This window comes from Typopeltis vanoorti, chromosome 2, assembly GCF_054136105.1.
Source record: "Typopeltis vanoorti isolate ZY-2024b chromosome 2, IOZ_Tvanoo_1.0, whole genome shotgun sequence".
NCBI classification, from domain to species: Eukaryota; Metazoa; Arthropoda; class Arachnida; order Uropygi; family Thelyphonidae; genus Typopeltis; species Typopeltis vanoorti.
The window spans coordinates 36,120,972-36,141,717 of NC_143550.1; the positions used below are offsets into that span (position 1 = coordinate 36,120,972).

At 34.9% G+C, this 20,746-nt stretch overlaps 2 protein-coding genes across 2 annotated transcripts; both read right to left on the minus strand.

Annotated features, from left to right (window-relative positions):
• Nucleotides 1-6,407: 6,407 nt before the first annotated feature.
• Nucleotides 6,408-7,085, minus strand: LOC150108921 (general transcription factor II-I repeat domain-containing protein 2-like). Its single transcript, XM_090401277.1, has one exon. It carries the CDS (start codon nucleotides 7,083-7,085, stop codon nucleotides 6,408-6,410), a length of 678 nt encoding a protein of 225 aa, XP_090257403.1.
• Nucleotides 7,086-13,475: 6,390 nt separating this feature from the next.
• LOC150108922 (zinc finger BED domain-containing protein 5-like) lies at nucleotides 13,476-14,120 on the minus strand. The gene has a single exon (XM_090401290.1). It carries the CDS (start codon nucleotides 14,118-14,120, stop codon nucleotides 13,476-13,478), a length of 645 nt encoding a protein of 214 aa, XP_090257416.1.
• Between the last annotated feature and the right edge of the window lie 6,626 nt (nucleotides 14,121-20,746).

Sequence of the window (20,746 nt, forward strand, 5' to 3'; positions counted from 1 at the left end):
TTGTCCTATTACAAGGGGAAGAAAGTGGTCTCTGATAGTAAGCAGCAATTCTTCTAAACCTGTCTGGTACACTTGTGCATTCACTGAACCTTTTGTGAAATGGAAGCGACCAAAACCATTACACGGCATGCACCCCCAGATCATCTGACTGGATGGGAATTTGAATGTTGACACCAGACAGTCAGGGTTGAATTTTTCTCCTGGTCGTCTTCGAACTGTCTGCCTGCAGGTTAAACTTTTTTCGTCAGAAAAAAGTTACTATTTTCCACTGATCAGAGGTCCATTTGGCATGCTCTTTACACCAATTTAACTGAGCCAATCTCATATTTTTGTTAACTACAGCTTGCTTCTTTTTAGGATACCAGGCTATCAGTCCCTGTCGAATGAGTCTTCTCCTGACAGTTACCGAGCTTTCTACACCTGCTTCCCAGTCTTGTTTTTTCCGGACGACGCATGGCGATTTTTGAGACAGAGCCGCTTTAGAACTAGACCTTAGCATGGTGTCGATAGTGGCTTTCTTCCTTGAAGCAGATCCCGTTTCTTTTACTTTCGAAAGCAGCCATATCACAGTAGATTGACTACAGGAACTCTTTTAGCTATTTCACGAGAAGAATAGACTTTTTTATTCAAAGCTTGAATCACATTTTTTCTGCGAGGTGTTAACTGCACGTAAGTAGCAATTGCGATCTCAGCAGGAAAATGCGAAAACTAAAACTAGCTCTTGCTGTTTATTTATAGCATAAAATATTCTGACGCAATAATAGCAACTATTACATTATACAGTGGGAAGGTATAGATACGAAATTTATACAAGTGGGAATGAATAGATGATGCAATATAAGGACATATATAATGATAAACCAAAGAAAATGACCATTTAACTACTAGAAACTATATTTATGTAATGTGATGAGATTTCTATGAACATGAATTACACATACACTGAGTGATCACTTTATTATGAACACATCCCTATTTAGGAAAACCTATCGTTCTTGAAGTCGTGATTACTTGCAGCAATTTTTGCATAAATGAAGCAGACAGGCATCGGAAGGATCTGGTGTGTGTGTGTGTGTGTGTGTGTGTGTGTGTGTGTGTGTGTGTGTGTGTGTGTGTGTGTGTGTGTGTGTGTGTGTGTGTGTGTGTGTGTGTGTGTGTGTGATGCATCACAATGGGTAAAATGCATGAAGTGACTTTGAGCGTGGTATGATTGTTGGTGCGAGACGTGCTGGTGCAAGTATTTCACAAACATCTAATCACAGACGTCTAATGGACTTTTCACGCACAACAGTGTTTAGGATGTACCAAGAGTGGAGTGATAACCAGACAACTTCTAGCTAATAAAATTCCTCTAATCTAGACAATTGTTATTTTTGGCAAGAGGAAATTTTCTTATGGAAGCTGTATTGCAAAGGAATATACAGTTGCAAAGAGGAAATTTGTTTTGGTTAGTTGTAATTATGGACGATGCAACGAACGCTTGATTTATTGTCCAGTTTTGTGTCTAAAACAGCGACATACTACAGCCATGCAAAACTAGTTATCTCTCTTCCATCTGAAAAGTCCTTCCAAAAATTCTTCGCTCTTAGATTGAATTCGAACTCAAATCTTTCCTGACGAAGTGCAAATGTGGTGTGGCTTGGTAGCCGGAAAGATATAAACCACTTAGACACATTTGGATTCTAGATAATTATACACTTTCGCTAATGCAATTTGCTTTCTATAGCATCCCAAAGAAATAAATTAGTGAATCGTCAACTGCTATAATTATTGTATAAAAATAAAATCGTATAATTTCTGATACGATATGTTCTAGTTATAACGTAGTAGCCTAAACTTCTGGAAAAAAACCTATTTCAATTTCGATTTTAATCGCTGAGTAGAAGAACTTTTTCTTTTCCAACTCTTTCTTAGAGTCGATCTTGTAGAACAGAAACACGATCTTCGTCACATGAAAAAAGCAGCAGTAGAACTCATACTATTTAAAACAATAATACTATTGTGATTCAGGATAACAAAATGGTAGTAATCATCATCTTTCTTATTCTTGTCCCAGAGTCTTCAAAATCATCGGTAACCATGGATCTCAACTATCGGTGATGCGATAGATGGCCGGAGACGGGCTGCCTAAATGATGTCTTCCTATTCCCTTTCGAGAACTAAAGGCAGAATTTTTTTAGCTCCCAATTTTTATTCATGCTGCAGTGTCCAACTTGTTCCCGTTTAATGCCTAAGAAAATATTAAATAGAAAGGAGTAAAACTAAAGAAATAAGAAAGTTTTAGGCTTCTATAAGTTCGTTAATGATTAGAAGAAAAATAAAATAAGTTATGAGGCATCACCTAAACAACTTTATTTTTATTTTAAAGTAATTCAATTAAGGTTTTTTACAAATAATTAATTAGTTTACATAGTGATTTTCACTAGGTAAACTAAAAAATATTGAACACCTGTTCAACCTTACACTAGAAGAAGCAACCAGTAAGGCCTTAAACAATGAAGACTCCGAAATCAAAATATATGGGAAAAATTAAACAAATTTAAAATTTTCGGACGATATTGCATTACTTGCAAACATAGAAGAAAATCTACAGCGAATTTCTGATAAAATAAAGGAGTGTATAAAATTTGGATTAAACATAAATATAGACAAAACAAAAAGTACGCAAATAGGAAAAAGAAGCACCAATCTGAAAATTGAAATTGATAGTAAGAATCTAGAGCAGGTAGAAAACTTCACCTACCTTGGAGGAGTTATTGAGTACAATGGTGAAATTACAAAAGATATAACCAGACGAATCAGTCAAGCATCCCAAACTTTTGGACGACTTAATAAAATATGGAAGTCAAGAGACATCAAACAAGTAACAAAAGTAAGAATCTATTACTCAATGGTCCTCCCAATACTCCTCTATGGAAGTGAATGTTGGAATATCAAAAAGACTGAAGAGAAAAAATTATTAACAACTGAAATGGGTTGGCTAAGATTACTTGGAGTAGCTCTGCTGGATAGATTAAGAAACGAAGACATAAGGAAACGATTAAAACAAGAAATAACAATAAAAGACAAAATCCGAGAAAGAAGACTGCGATGGTTTGGCCATGTGACCAGAAGGGGAACAGAAAGACTACCGTCTAAAGCCCCTGAATACAACGATAAAAGATCCAAAGGACGGCCCAGAATTAGATGGATAGACGAAATAAAAGAGGACCTGAAAACCAAATCACAACAAGCGACACCAAACGGACAGAATTGTTCCGGACAGACAGAAGTGGAAAGAGTTCATTCGGCCTCATCATCTTCATCCACATAGATGATGGAAGAGAGAAGAAGAAGTGATTTTACAACAGCTAAAAGTTTAATAGAGTTTTAAGTAAATCTTGTGCAGTTATATAAAGATTAATTAAGACTGCTTTCAGTTCCAAAGAACAAAGGGAAGCTTATGTGCTGCCTCTGATCATATATGTGTGTGTGGGCTTTTGGAAACCCTCAACCTCAGAATTATTCTTTTGAGTTCAAAGCATCTATCGTACATCAAAAAATGAAAAATAAAAAAGCTTTTCATTTTAATTTCTGAAACTTAAATAAAACTAAATATTTCTCCTGATGCCTTTAATTACCAAATGGAGTAGACAGAGTGCTTTAGTCTTAACCTGTTTGAAGATCGTGGGCGGCGTTTCCGCTCTTCATCCATCACTGATAGTGAGTTCGAAGTTATCATCCATAAGATAACCACTTCTCCAACTTTTCTCTACTCTACCAAATAAGATGGCTCTCTAGCATGTATAATCCAATACAAAGTGAACCATTGGTAGTTATTTACACCATATACCACTACCCTTAAATTTAGGAAATGCTCAGTTGTCAAATTTCATGATTATTTTAGGCCATTCAAGCTTTCGAAACCAAATCTGACAGAATAAAATGGTTAATCCTCATCCCCCCCCCCTTAATATCCCACGCAGTTTACCAACATACGGTAAACGCGTTTTGCTTTAGGGGACTAAGCACACGAGTTTTACTGGCAAAAAACAATGCCATTGCCATATGATACCTGCTAACTCATCTTCAATTGAAAATCTCCGATTTTTCACGTACTAGAACGGATTAGAATCATCTTTCCAACCAAAGGGCATCTGGGTATTCTGGCTATAGTAGAAAAAAGCGCATTAAATTAAAAAAACAAATCAAATATTTCCCACTCCTTAAACCAATTAAATAATAATAATAATAATAATAATAATAATAATAATAATAATAATAATAATAATAATAATAATAATAATAATAATAATTATTATTATTATTATTATTATTATTATAAATTAGCTTTTGGAGACTGAGTCCACCGGTAGCTAATCAGAGATAGCTGGCCCATGACTATCACTAATTATAAGCGGCAACTGATGAAGAGACATGCAAACAACTGGTGCCACTCTTGGTAGCGGAGAAAATCGACCGTAGAACCCACATTATTTCAGACAGTAACATATCCTGTTACAGTTAGATCCTAACAGGATAAGTTACTGTCTGAAATAGTGTGGGTTCTACGGGCGATTTTCTTGAGTTTATTGGACAGAAAACCCGAGTTTCTTGGAGAAAAAAAGTCCGCTTGTCCATGTCAGAGATCGACTAACCAGGGAACCAGTCGAAGAAAGGCTTAGAAAAAGTTTCTCCAGTCAACGACTAGACTTGAGCTTAAGTCTATCTTCGAACAGTAAATTATATTAAACGTAAACTATAAAATACACTTTCTCTTAAATAACTGTTTCAATGTAAATCAATGAAAATGAGTCTAAGCTCTTCCTAAAAATTTTTCCTAATATTATGCGTCCCCTTCATAACTGAGAGGATTCCAAGACAAGGCTACAGATGGATTGCAGCACTCAGATTTCGCCACTTAAGGAAGCAGGGGTTATAAAATATCAGTAATAGATATACAAGTTATCCAATTAGTAGTAATAGTTTTATAACAAAAAATACAGTGGAGATTACATGATATCTTAGGTCTTCTTAATTACAAATTTAATTAAATAATTATTTAAATATAATGTTAGAATTGTCATTTCATTTCAGATTTTGTAAATGAATATTAAAGGTAAATTTAAAATAATTTAAATTTACCTTAAAACCGCGACATTAAAACCGCGTGCAAAATTTAAAACGTTCATGCAGTTATTCACATAGATGTCTGCGTATGTATATGTCCTTGTACATGTACATATGTACTTATATTGCATTCTATATACACACACACATCGCAATCATGTAAGCTCTTGTGATTCTCTTCAGTGAACCTAGCATGAAAATAATGTTTTAGCTGCGAGTTCTAAAATCCTGAAAAGATTTTCCTAACTTAAAGAAGATGGGTATCAGAATGCATTACCAACATTGTTCCAAGTGATTTTCTTTTTTAGTGGAACGTTGTGGATGTTGCGTAAGTGAAAAGAAGATTTAATGTAATCCTATTTTTTCAAATGAATGCTCGTATAAGTACAGTATTGAGTACCATGTTCTTGCTTTTCCTAAGTGTTATCTAACCTCGATGCATTCGGATGATGACTGTAATAGTGGGAAGAATAAATCAGTAAGTGAATTGATTGACTTCCATGGCGGAACCATCTGGATATATAGTGTCTCTTGCGAAAATTATCTTTGAATCATGTAGAAGCGTGTTTTGAGATAGTTTTTGATAATTCGGTTGCAGTAGGGACAGATTAAACATCCTTTCCACCCATTCTGTATACTTTTTTTTTAATAAGTTACAACCGATATCGCTTGCTTGTACTCTTAATTACAATTCCATAGTCACTAAGCATTTGAATGGTACGTTGAAAAGCAAAAATATTATAAATGAATCAATAAATCTTCATTATAAATCAAGGATGGGGAACATTTTTTTCTGCCAAGGGCCATTTGGATATTTATATCATCATTCGCGGGCCATACAAAATTATCAACTTAAAAATTAGCCTACTATATTTGGTCAAATATTTAATTAACTCATTTCTTATGTGATGGCTGGAACTGCTTCTCTTTGGTGAGGCGTGTGATGTTAGCTGGTATTGATGAGATTTGTGTCAGTCAGTCTGGAGCGCAGTCGACTCTTTGCGATGGTAAGTTTTTGAAAAGAACTGCTCACAGCAGTAAGTTGTTCCAAACACATGCATATATCAATGCATGTCTCCTCAAAGTGGAAAATTCATCATTGCTTATGTAACGTTTATAGAACTCAAGCAGTGGTTGGTTGTTGTACTTAGCTTTCAGCTCATCATCGTTTTGCAACTGAATGATTTCGTATTGTAGGTTATCAGGCACATCAATTGCCACATTGAACGGTGTAGCAAAGATGTTCAATTCCATTTGTTTACTTTTCGCGTCCTCGAATCTTTCATTAAATGCCTCAATTAGTTTCGCACATGCACCAGTATAATCGAGTGTCGTAGAAGGCTTTTGTCCTTCCAGAGTGGGGAAATGCACCGTGTTATTCCTTTCGAGTTGCATTTCCACAGCCTTAATTTAGCTTCAAATGATTTCACGTTTGAAAGAAGGGAGCTGAGAAGCTGGTTGGGCCCTGTAGCTTGACGTTCAGCTCTGAGAGGCACTTGGTAGTGTCCACCATGAACTCTAAGATCACACAGCCACTTGCTATCATTAAGTTCCTTGACAGGTTTTCCCTTCAGCTCCATGAACTGCTTGACTTCATCCCGCAGGTCGTAAAACAACCTCATGAGCAAACCGCGGCTCAGCCACCGCACTTCACAGTGATAAACAAGATCACCGTACACAGACTCAAGATCATTCAGTAACTCCTTAAAGTGGCGGCTGTTAAACCCTCTACTTTTGACAAAATTTATGCATGACACTACTGTTGACATCACATTGCTGAGCTGCACCGACTGTGCACAGAGACTTTCTTGGTGTATGATGTAGTGGCATATAATTAAATCACTTGGATCAAGAATGAGAAGATTCAGTTCTTTCTTGACAAATGCAATTAACCCTTTTTGCGAGCCAGCCATGGCTGGAGCTCCATCTGTAGTAGGGCCACTTGACTTTTCAAATGTTAGCTCAAGGTTTTTCATTGATAAAACAAGTCCTCACCTCTTGTAGTGCCATGCATGGCTTCCAGTGACAGCAGTTCCTCTCACGTGTCAAACTCTACAGTTATCCCAAGAACGAAAACGGCCATTTGAGCAGTATTTGTTATGTTCGTTGTCTCGTCACAAGCCAGAGAGAAAACTTTTAAATCCCCTGCAGAATCCTTCAATGTTTTTTCAATATCTTGTGCTAAGTCAGTAATCCTATCTGAGATGGTTCTTCGAGACAAACTAACACTCTGAAACGATTTTACGTTGTATGGTGCTAACAACTCCCAGCCATCATGCACTCTTTCTCTCTCTCTCTACATGAGGCTTCAGCTTCTTTGCGATTAGCTCGCTCACTACATAACTCGTCTGAATAACATTGTCTCTGTCACAACGAGGAGTAGTGAAAGCAGCTTGTTGTGATTCCAAACTCCGCTGAAGAGCATTGATTTTATCCAGACTCATTTGGCCTCCTAATTCATTGAGTTTAGCATGTTTTGAGCTGTAATGACGCTCCGGATTGACTTTCTTCATTATTGCTAACGCATTCGCCACAAACTAGGCACATAGGTTTGCCTTTGACTTCAACAAAAAAAAAATAAAAAATAAAAATAAATAATTTGTCCATTTCTCTTGGAAAGATTGACACTCTGCATCAACTTTTCTTTTCTTTGTAGTCGCCATTTGTAGGATGTCTCACCACTTAAGTTTTAATAACTATCCACTGTGTGTGTGTCGCCAGCGACGCGATTATTTTACTTTGATCGCTGTTCTAATCCTGCATCTTGGATTTGGAACATATGACGGCAGCCGACGAGAAGCATACGTGTCTGTCAGTCATGTACTCGTATGTGTCCTGTCTATCCAGTAATGGACATTTCTCGCTTGTCCCTTAAAATTTACGTCATTACTATGATTCCCTCAATATAAATTTATTATGTTGCTATGAAAAAAGTTCCTAGATTTATTAAATTTCCATATTCCCGTCCCGCCTGCGATTGCCTTGGCAGGGTCAGACCAAATGATTTCGCGAGCCTTATATAGCCCGCTGGCCGGACGTTCCCCACCCCCTGTTATAATTGAATCAATAAATCTTTACGTAATGAAATATATCGAAAATATAGGATAGGGAGAATTTTCTTATGTTGTCTTTATGACTGGCTTAAAGGGGACGAAGCTTTTCATCTTTCCCGTTATAGAGGATAGTGTAGGGATAAGGTGTTATTGAGCTATATAAATATAAATATAAATATAAATAAAGCCCTGATCATTGCAGGAGGGTAACAGCAGTAGCCGAGCCTCAGTTAGAACTTCATTGGCTACAGCATTGCCATCCATTACCCCCCAAGCCAAAATCGTACCTATGTTTCGAGGTACGATATTTTTACTTAAGCTATATTATATAATATTTATTTAGGTGTTTGTTTTGTTTTGGAAGTTTCAATGTAATACTTAGACTTTTTTCAAATAATAGTTCATAATATAACAAGTAATTTGTAATTTAATTAATTTCTGAAGCATAGTTATGAATATCAAAATAATTTAATGTCTATTTAAAAGATCGAAAAAACTTAAACTTTTGAGATACTAGGTTAACGATATTCTTGCAACATATTCCTAGCAATAATTCAACGCAAGTTAGTATGTTATATGAGTCAAACAAACATTTATATAACATATTCTAAAAGATGAAAACGAAATAAAAAGGGAGAAAGAAAATATGTGCTGGAATTTTTTATATTTTAATCCATATGCCCTTCTACCTGTAATATGTATTATGTTTAATCAATTCTGAAATCAGTTATAAAGTTCATTACCGTCACGAGATGGAGCCACACATCACACAGAACTCTTCATGTGGAAAATCGGGAAATTATAATTGCATATTCGAAATTGAAATTCTGCCGCGAATTCCGTAGGGAATAAATAACAAACATCACGTGTACTTAATGCAAGTTCTGGCGTTCCTCTATTTAATCTCATTTTAGCAAATAAATTGAATTTTCTTTCGGAATTTCCATATTCACTCGAAATTAATTACAAACTCAGTCGATTCTGTATAAGTTTAACTATTTCTAGTTAGATTTGCGAACTCAAACAAACTTATTTTATTTATTATTTATTCCCCGATCAAGTGCGCATGAATTTCAACTACATTTATCAGTGTTTTGTCTATTTTACGTGATGTGTGCTGTTCCTTTTCTAGTTGCATTCACATCTCTCTCTCTCTCTCTCTCTCTGGATGATGTATGCTACTCATGCATATTTTGTGAAAAATATGTGTAAGTACAAAGAAAAGAAGATATTTTTTCATTCATTTCTTTTTTAAATAATTATAAACGGATGCTTTTTTTCACCTTTTATCTATTGTTTGGTCGCCTTGTTAGGCATTGTACATATTATTATCATTATCATTATTATTATTAGAAGAGAAGGCAGAAATAGTGGAGGATTTTTTCTCCGAATAATACTGCAAAACAAACAAACCCTGTCAGAAAATGCATACAATTTACAGACATCGTGTGCCGAACTCTATCTCCATCCATCAGTGGCTCTAACATAAGCGCCCACGGCCTTCCAGGTATCCTTGGATTTCCTAACCGTAACACAAGGTAACCCCTATGTCCCTAAATATTCTTGTCTGTAAATTGCGTGTGTTCCTAGTCGATTTGCCTGTTTTGAGGGACGAAAAAAACACGCATTTCGGAGAAGAAAAACCCCTACTTTCGTATGAAACTGGCTAACTCACCTTTAGTCGAAAGAGAGACCAGATAAAGGTCTCCTCACGTCATGGACGGGAATCGAACCCAGGTATTTCCGATCAAAGGGCTTCGTCTATCTATACCGACTGAGCGACGGAGGCTCTATGTACCAACTTCCTGTATCGTAATTTAGGGAAATTAATTTTCCCTGAAATTTCAGGAGATGGTTTGTAAACGTTCCATGTTTGGTCTTTAGAGCAGGTTTATCGGACTGTCCAAGAAATAGATAAAAATACAAAAAATATAAAATTAATAAAAAAAAAATCCTTGGCCTTGATGGACTTAATAAAAAATCTTTGGTGGGTGGAGCCAAATAAAAAAAAATCTCGATGGTGACGACTGGAGGACTAGTAATTGTCACTCATGTACTGTTACCAAAAGACCACCCTAATCCTACAGTGGTCTATCTCATAACGGCATCTGCTTATCAGTTTTGATTCATATAATGAATAAATAAAATAAATAGATAAATAAATAAAACATAAATAAATAAATAAATTAGGAAGAAGTTGCCTCAAGACAACCACAGTGTTGTATATTGTAGCGAATTATCATATATGAATACAAAAGGGGATATTTATTATTAGTACTATTATTCACTAGAAAATACGTTCTTTTACTCACAGAAAAGTTGTAACTGAATTTTAAATAACTTGGAGGGGGAAAAAAAAGAAAGCATCAAAAATGATAATAAACGATGAATAGAGATAAGCGACCCTCGTACAAGTGTAACCCCTTTGTTGATTATTTATTTTTCATAATTAAAGAATTTTTCTCTTTTTTAATTTATTTTTTAAATCAATGTTTCTCAAACGTTTTTGGTGTTTATCTAGTAATTTTTTGTTTCGTAACTTGTGCTACAGCGATTTGTAAAGCGAAGGTTGTCTAATTTTATAAATGGAGATGCTTTTTTTCTGTCATTTTTATGACTGTATCCAAAGGATGGTTTGTTCATGCACAAGTCCTTATTCTTCTATTTTACCGTTCATTTTGACATAATGATAGTAACAGGCATCTAAAGAACGCTCCTAAAATACCTCCGCGTTACATTGATAAGGTGTACTCGACAGATTTAATGGGACAGCTTTAGCAGTCCGCATCTTTTCCTACCCAGCTCCGAGAACTGACCTTATTCTCCAAACTCAGTTCATTCTTATCGGTAATGGGCACCAATCTGTCTCTCGGTGATCCCGGTTTATTTTTGTTTATCTCGACTTTCAACCATTTCGCCAGGCCGTTAGTCTGTTAGCGGCATGGTTTCCTTTATCGAACGTTAAGTGGGTTCTAGGAAACAATCCAAGCAAGAAACTGAGATAAGGAGCTCCTTGGGAGAATCTTAAGGTTACTTTTTTTTTTTTCCGAAGAATGCTTGACCGTTCTTTTTTCCACGAGTATAATAAATATATCAATTTTTATCTATTAATAGAAGGAAAATATGTGGACTTTATACGCTTTAAGTGGAGAGATGTATCGGTTTTCGTTGCTGGGAGAGCTATTCATGGATTATGTGAAATAACAATACATAAAATCAATAGAAAAGCATCTCTCTCTCTCTCTCTCTCTCTCAAAAAAAAAAAAAAAAAAAGCATGATTTGCTACTAACTTCGCTACTTTAACTTCAACAGATAAAAAAAGTCTATCTGTTGAAGTGAAAGTGGCAAATCATGATTTCTTTATTGATTTTTTTATTATTATTTGACGTTTCGATTATTACATTACATATATAGAAAATAATGATAAGAATGTAAAAATCAACAATAGTGAATGACGTCATTATATATGAAAACTAATGTATTATTTGTCTATTTATCTCGATATGGAATTCATTAGCTAAATTAAAAATGATACATTTGCATTACGTAACAATTATGGTGCATTCTAATTGTTAAGTAAATAGACTGTCGCGTTACTGGGAGCTCTAGTAACGCGACACTAGAAAAGAGTTTATTTACTGAAAAAGAGTTCGTGTTTAAGAACAAAATGCCTCCCTTTATTATTATTATTACTATCATTTATTATTTAAATCTGTACTAACCATGTACACATGGTTAGTACAGAATTGTAAAGTTGTAAAATTGTAAAGTTTCACTGTTCGTTGTTGCTGTCATTTTTTTTTTTTTCGTTTTAATAATTATTGTGAAAAGTGAAATGAATGCCTTTAGCATTATCTATTGCATGTTAATAAAAGGGTAATTGTTAATGTGAATTGTGAATAAAAATGGATCGTAAAATTAAAATGACAAAATGCAAAAATAGCTGTTTGACTGTTTTAATGTAAAACTATAACTGTAAATCAGTGCTTTCCAAACTTTTCATGTTGGTGACACGCTTTTTAGAGAAACATAATTTCGCGGCACAGTAATTCAGTCCGATGTGCCTATCATGGGTCACGTGGCCAGATTAGATGTAGTTTAAGTATATGCTTTTACAATTATATTTTGTATAACTTTTAGAAGGTTTATTTAAAAATCTTTTCCTGTTCATTCGATACCGGGTTAATAAAAATTCACTATTTATAGTAAGTGATTAATCACTTACTCCTTTTAAAACTGATCCCATCATTACTATAACAAGCAACTCCTTTAAAGTTTCCGTGATATAGTTAGACTATACTCTTGTCTTGAGGGCACGACACAGTCTATTAGCAAACCAGAGGTTAAACTTGTGTCACGACACAACTTATCTCATGAAAACCTTTCATTTTTATTAAAAATATATAATACAGTACGATCGAATAAAAAGCACATCAAGTGAGCTGAAATGATTCTCTCTTCTTAATTTTTCAATTTATTTAATATAGGGAAAACATATTCCATAGCTCGCTTGTTGAGTTTTTTCGATCATACTGTATTTTTATATATAATAAAATATACAAAATAAAAAAATATAATATATTTATATTTATTTCGAAGATTAATGGCATTGTTATAAGAAATAGAAAGAAAAGAAAGAAATATATAATAATAGAATTTTAATTAGATATATGAGCTTCATGGGATGAACACAGCCTTTCAATATTTGGTGGAATAGTACATAAAGACACGCGCATTTCGTCATCAAGCATTCTTAAGCTTCCACGTTTTAATGTCTTAAAGTTTGTCATCGTTGAAAAGGATACTTCACACATGTATGTAGTGGAAAACTGCAAAAGAATTTTTAACGCTTTTTTACCTATGTTTGGATGCATTTTTGAAACACGAATTCAAAAGTTGTCTAAACCATCCTCTTCATACATCATTAACAGACTTCGATCATTTTTTATTTCAGCTAATTCTTCTTTTTCAATAAGTGACAAGTTAATCGTTGCAGTTGAAAAAATGGATTTCTGATCCAATCATAAAATATTTGGGATGTAGTGATGAATTTTCTCTCCAAGCATTGTTAAATGGTCAACAATTAGCGATCTGATATCACATTTTAGTTCACAGTCTGCAATTTTGAAAAACATTTCAAAATTTCCTTCATTCACTCTCCTTTTCCAAATTTCTATCTTGTCTCTCATAGTATAAATTTTATCCACCGGTGTAAAGATATTTTCTCCTTTTCCTTGCATACTGGTGTTTATTTTATTCAAGTGTTCAAATATGTCAGCAAGATATGCCAATTTTGTGCACCATAATTTGTTTTAAATTAGATCGCAGAATTCATTTTGTTGATTTTCCTCAAAAAGTTTAAGCATCATTTCCCTCAATTCATATACACGACAAAGCACTCGACCTCTTGACAGCCAACGAACTTCTGAGTGTAGTATAAGTTTTTTAAATTTTGCCCCCGTATCTTCACAAATTTTAGCAAATAATCTTGATTTAAGAGGTCTACGTTTAATGTAATTGACCATTTGAACAACTTTGTCCATAACCTTTTTTAATTCATTACTAGTGGTTTGCGCGACTAGTGCTTCGCGATGTAAAAAGCAATGAGTAATTATATTTCCATTCTCTTTCTTTGCTAAAGCTGTGAAACCTTTCGTTGAACCAACCATTGAAAGAGCGCCATCTGTGCATATTCCTACACAATTTAACCATAGAAAATTATTTTCCTTCATGAAACAATCAACTGTTTTAAATATATCTTCGCCTCTAGTTTTCTTTGGAAGTTCTAGTAGACAACACAAGAATTGCTCAATAATTCTGTTAGTATGAAGGAAACGTATAAAAACGAATAATTGCGTTAACCCACTGACATCTGTTGATTCATCTAACTGCAATGTAAAAATCATATTATCGTCTTGAAAAATATCTTTCATTTGCAGCTTAATGTCAGCAGACATGTCTTAAATACGTCTTCCAATCGTGAAATCTGTCAAAGGGATTTTATTAACTTCTATCTCAAATTCGGGCCCAAACATTGTTCGAACAATAGTACAGCAAGATTCCTTTTAATGGTTTCGGCAATAGTGTGTGGCTCCTTGTTTTTGGCAATTATTTGAGCAACCAAATAATTGCCTTTTGAACTTTCTCTGATGTCTTCATTCTCTTGATGAACGATGTAGACTGCTTATTTATAGATTTTGAAAGTTCAATAAAGTATTCTATTGGTTTTTTTGAAAAATGACTGTGTTTTAAGGTAAAACGGGCTTTAATTTGTTTGGTACTATACTTTCATTTGCAAGTATCACCCCACAAACTAAACACTGGGGACAAGGATGGTTTTCATTACCAGAAAATGTGAAAACCCCAATTTCATATAATCTTTATTGTATAAACGAGACGTGGAAAATTTTCCTTTACACTTCTTTCGTATTAATGCAGACCATCCAACAGTTGATTCTTGCGTAGTTTCCTCTATAGTCGATACATTCTGTTCATCACAAACGTCCCCTTCAGCTTTTCTTTTATTAATTAGAAACGTATCCATTTCTACGGGTAATTCAACACCAATTGGATAAATAAAACTGTGCGAATTTATTGTAAAGCTTTAACAGTAACTTATCATAAAATAAAAGCACCAGCTCTTCGTTTATTCACGTTGCAGTTAGAATAAACATCAATAATAACATATGTATGAATAAGTGGGGGACTTTATTTTTATTGGTCGAACGATAATAAAACTGAGCTACTACTACGTGATAAAACCACAGGGATGAATTCGGCTGCATTTATTCTCCATTATTTATCGAAATATATTGATATGAAATATTCTTAAAGGCTAAAATTTCTAAATTGTTCAGAGCCTTAGTGCGGCTCTGAACAATTCAGCTTCTGTTTATATTTACTGTCACTCATACTTGAATGAACTATAGAAAACCCCCAACGAAAACGACACTGATGGTGATATGCAAGTCGGTATGGACTCAGGGAGGGGTTTCCGAGCGGTTGACCAAATATCTTCTTTAACGGCGCTAACTAAAAGTCGTACCGGTACTTTGCGAAATGGATTCCGCTGTGGAAATTTTCAGCGATTATTCTGTTTAACGCTTTATGTTCGCGCGACACACCTTCACACTGCAGCCGACACACTAACGTATAGTGACACACAGTTTGGAAAGCTCTGCTGTAAATTGTTTTTATTAGGATTACTATTACTTTTAACATTAATTATAATATTATTTTGTCCTAATCATAATAATTTTAATAACATGTAACAAAATGTACCTTACACTCATGTAATTTCTTTGAAAGATAATAAACTGTGTTGAAAATTTATTATTATTATTATTATTATTTTATTCACATAACTGATACACAGTCAAAACAAGATATATAAATAAAATTTTGACTGATGATGCAGAACAGTTCAGATTCTACCCAAGAATCTAAGAATAGTCCGTCAGGTAGTGTCGTAAAATATGGACTGTTCCGAGTAATGCTGTTTTTTGTAGGTCATATGGGGTCACTTCATTGATTTTTAATTGCTGTAAATAGTTGGACAGCTTCTTTGAAGTTGCACCAAGTGCACCGATAACTATTGGGATGACTTTCGTGTGTTTAAGCCACAGTCGGCCAACTTCGATTGCCAGATCTCGATATGTAGTAATTTATTCCAGTTCTTTATTGTTAATGTTGTTATCACTGGGTACTGCGATATCGATAATCCAAACCTGTCGATGTTCGATAATTGTGATGTCGGGTCTATTGTGTTCCAAATGCCGATCAGTTTGTATTCGAAAGTCCCAGAGTATTTTCTATTTCGTTTTCCAATACTGTCTCTATTTTATGCTGTCACCAGTTATCAGAAGTAGATAAGCCATATTTTTTGCATACATGCCAATGAACTATTTTGGCAACTTGATCATGGCGGTATTTATAGTCAGTTTGAGCTATCTTGCTTCAGGCACTGATTAGATGTTCTACAGTCTCATCTTTCTGATCGCATAATCTGCATTTGCTGTTATTATTGATGTTGAAAATTTTTGCTTTGATTGCATTAGTTTTTTTTTTTCTATTCAAATAGATCACATGTCTACATACATTGAACAGCCATAATACATTGATCTTATATTCCAACTAATACAGATTTTTGACAATTTTCATGAGTCGTTGCCATTGCAATGGCATCTAAAAATCACCTAAAATAAGAATATAAAAATTATTTTGAATAAAAAATTAAAAAAAAAATAATCGTTAAAAAAATCTAAAGATAGTCGTGGTTAGCTAAGAAGATAGCTTCTATACTCTCGAATCAATAGGTCATGGACTCGAATCCAAGCGCCGGTATGGATCTTGGTAAATACCTTTAGGTGGGAGATGATTTTTTATTTTATCTGGTGCTTGTTAGAAGCCTAAGTAACTTGGAAAAAATGTATCGTGTTTGGTCCCTGGAACAGGGTTTTCGGAAGCCAAAGATATGCATTCCTTATCCTACCCACACGGTACTATTGTATGATATCTTTACAGCCTTTCGTGAGTTATTTACATAAATATAAATTGCATTTACTCTTCCTGTTTGCTTTATTCAAGTTTAATGCATTTTTACATATAACGATGCAAGTAAGTGAATTTTTCAGTAGACACTCTTACGATATATTCACGTGATTGACTAAAATCTTGAAATCCATTTTCCTAAGATCTCTCGTGTGATTCGAATCCAATCTCATTTATCATTGAATACTTCATTTTTCTCTCGCAGGCATACTTCGGCAACATCAGTTGTGGGTGGAAATGCATTATTGATAGTAAAATGACAATTTCTTTAGTGATACCGTAATAGAAAAGAAACGTATCCCTTAGGATACGTTTCTTTTCTATTACGATAGATTACTTTAAGGAAACTTTTCAGAATTCTGCATAGGATGATGAAATTATGGGTTGTCATTCATGAAGGTCTGTATGCGACACACAGTAGTCTACGTACTTGGCCATGCACTTACGCAACAACTTAAAACTGGAGAGTGATATATAAATGTCAAACGATTGGTGGCTTCAAATACAATGTATTGTATTTGGAGCTTCTGTTCATTTGTTGCTCTTGATTACAGATGTGTCTTGTCCAAATTCTGTTGAAGTACGATATCGGACACTTCCATACAAAGGAACAAAAACTGCGTCTGAAAGGCAGGATGTGCAAACAGATTTGTCCATTCTATAACAATATATTGCCTGGAAATTTAAATGAGTATGTTGTACCCCTTGGTTACTGAATTGTTTGTATTGTTTACTGTATTGCGTTGGATGGTATTGTAATTTTAAATAAAAGAAAGAAAAAAGTCATCCTTCCGTGTTTTGTAAAACATTCCTCTTAAAGTATGAGTGACCTTTCACCTTCTACTGGAGAAGACTTTCGGTGGCATTGCGTAAACTCTTCAATATACGAGTGGCACGTTCTATATTCTCAGTTTCAGAAACTGTAACCTTTCACGCGAGGCTAATAACAGCGATAACCACGCGAATGACTAAATTAAGTGAAAAGTCACGTCCTCGTGAAGTTTCCTAAACCTCTCATAAAATTCAAGGAGACAAGCAAGCAACGGAAGCAAATATTTTGCTTCCAGTATACGCTGTGAACAAACCGTGTTTAAAGTGGAAGGAAAACCTTTCATATTTGCTAACGACGCTACCATGACATGAACGATGATCTTCGTCCGAGAAACATAAATAAGAATGGATTGGAAAGTGTCAGAAAATAACATTGTCCGAGGGATCGGATAATAACTCTTAGACAATATAAACTACAAATAGTGCTGGAAGTAGATCGCTATATGCATCAAAAAGAAAAACTGGCTTCTTCGATAAAACTCAAGCTGCATAAAATAGAATGTAATATGGAAATGCACTCGATGGAAAGAGTAAATGGATTTATGAGAAAATTTTTCTAGTGGATCGAAATTATTAACCCCTATCGGGAAGAAAAATTATAATTCTAAATTCAAAAAATAAGGATTATATTTTTAATGTCGCTAAAAATCATACACGATATGATACTAAGTAACACTAATTATCATTATTTGATACAATCCAGAATCAGGATATCTATCTGTATATATATTTTATCAGAACTATACTCAGTATTATGTTTAGTAAATTTTACTTGATCTTGTTGGTTTAACAGTTGGTTTATTATTGTTTATGCAGCTAAACAAAAAAAATTTTTTTTTCATTTTCAGGAAGTGATTGAAAAGCTTTTTGACTGCAGTAATAAAAAAAAGGATCAAAATCAATTAAACTTTTAATGTTTACTAACACCTTCGATGTGGTTCTCTCTGTCCAGGCTACACCCGTTCCACTTACTGCATCAAGCCACAAAATCCTCTTATAAGGCCGCAATCGATGCTCGTGCCACATTGCCTTTAACTAAATCGACGGCTTCAAATCTCGTTACATTGAGAGAAATCTTCAACTTGCAACTTGGGGAATATTAGAAAGTCACGGAGAGAGTCAAGAATCATTTCTGCCAATTGAAAGGTTTCTCGAGATCTCTTCAAGGGATTTTCCTGCTGATCTTCAGTGTCAATCCACTAAACGAAGTTTCATGTTGCAAGCTGCATCTCCAAATCTTGTTTGGATGCAGCTTTACCCGCAAGGAAGTAATATCTTCGATGCGGAGGTTCTGTACTCCTCTCTGATCATCGAATGTCGCTCTGTTGTGTTTCTCGCGATTTGACAACTGTGGAGACCAAATCGCCTTTAATGTATTTTTTGATCACTCTGAAATCCACTAAAAGAGTAACTCACGTGATTCATTTAACACAAGTGCTCGTACTAGAAGATTTTAGAGGTACACGACCTCTTTCAGGATTTACTTCGTCACCACAATTTTTGGATAAAGTCTTATGCTTAAATTAATATTCCATTTCTGTATGCAAATTACAAGCGCTCTCCTAACTAGTTTGCCTGGGATGAAAAATACCCAAACCTCTACTAGACTGGCTAGTTCGCCTTCATTTGAAAAGTCCAGTAAAGGATCTTCCTCTTATAAACCGCATTCGAACTCACGTTTTTCCAAACTAAAGTCTTCATCTAAGACTCCACAGGAACAGACGGTATACTGGACATTGTATGAGATAAATTGATTGTCTTTTTTTCTTAGAAATCAATAAAATAACTCAGTTTTTATTACGGTTCCTTTTATATAGTTATATCGAATAAATAAATGTGTACCTTCATTAGTGTTATGTCAACTGTTTATGACATTTGTTTCATTAGAAACCGAGTTATAGTGCCAAGAGTGACAGTATGTTTTGACGAACGGTCGGTCATCACGATATTCATGCCGTATGCGACGAATTCTCGCTATTAATCGCTTCAAAACTTCGAGATAAAACTCGCCATTGACCGTTTGGGCTAGCGGAACGAATTCTTTGTGGATAATTCCCTTGAAATCTTAGATACAAATCAGCATTGTCTTTACTTTTGACTTCTCCAAGCGACTTTTTCTCGGATGCCCCTGTTCTGGTTGCCTCCACTCACCACTCTGGCGCTTTGTTTTGGGCTCATACTCAAAACACCACATTCCCTCACTAGTAGCGGTCGTTTTAAGGAAGTTTGAATTTTTACGAGCGGTTTTAATGAGGTCCTTACAGTGTTCAATTCGATACATTTTTTGGTCGTCGGTCAACTTGTGGGGAACAAATCGCGAATTCAATTTACGAAGGCCCAACCTCTCAGTCAAAATGTTTTGCACAGTTGAATTTGGAATTCCCAATTCATCTTCAATCAATCTCACGGACGATTTCGGGTTTTGTTTGATGAAAATCATGCACGTTTTAGATATTAACTTTGCTCTCAGTCCAGTTTTTGGACAGCCCGGTTTTTCGTCGTCCTCTAGCGTCTCACGACCACTTGGAAATCGCTTAAACCGCTCGTAAACTTGAGTACGGGATACGTATTCATCACTGTATGCTTTTTGAAGAATTTGATGCGTTTCGGTAAAACTTTTACCAAGTTTAACACAAAACTCAATCGCAGCTCTTTGTTTGAAAGTCATTTACCGACCGTTTGTCAAAACACACTGTCACTCTTGGCACTATAACTCACCTTCTAATGAAACAAATGTCATAAACAGTTGACGCAACACTAATGAAGGTTGTTGCTTTCTAAAACAAAAAGATATAACAGGTGGTATCACTAGTTTCTTCTATTTTCGAAACGTTCCGTTTATTTTTGGACAGATTGTGTATAAGAGAGCGCCCTATAGAAATTCGGAATGGCACTACAAGTGAATGCATCTCATCCCATTTTCTTCTTTACGTGTGTAGGCTTAATGGCCTGTCACGGCCAACTAACTTAGCTTCATAGAAACGTAATTAATGAAAGAACAGCTAGTCCTATCTACTTAGTCTGCTATGCCAGATAATTGATTGGATTCTCTGGCTGACTTACTTGTTTTGTAAGCCCCTCATGAGAATAAAACCCGAGGATCGGAGAGGGAGAAAAATTCATCTTTTTTCTTGTATGAAATCGGCTAATTCATTTTCAGATGAAAAAGAAGTCTTTAATGTTCCTTTTATAATACATAGGA

Bases quoted from the DNA above. Each gene is read 5' to 3' on its own strand.
- LOC150108921 (XM_090401277.1), bottom strand. From the start codon at position 7,085: ATGAAAAACCTTGAGCTAACATTTGAAAAGTCAAGTGGCCCTACTACA.
- LOC150108922 (XM_090401290.1), bottom strand. From the start codon at position 14,120: ATGTCTGCTGACATTAAGCTGCAAATGAAAGATATTTTTCAAGACGAT.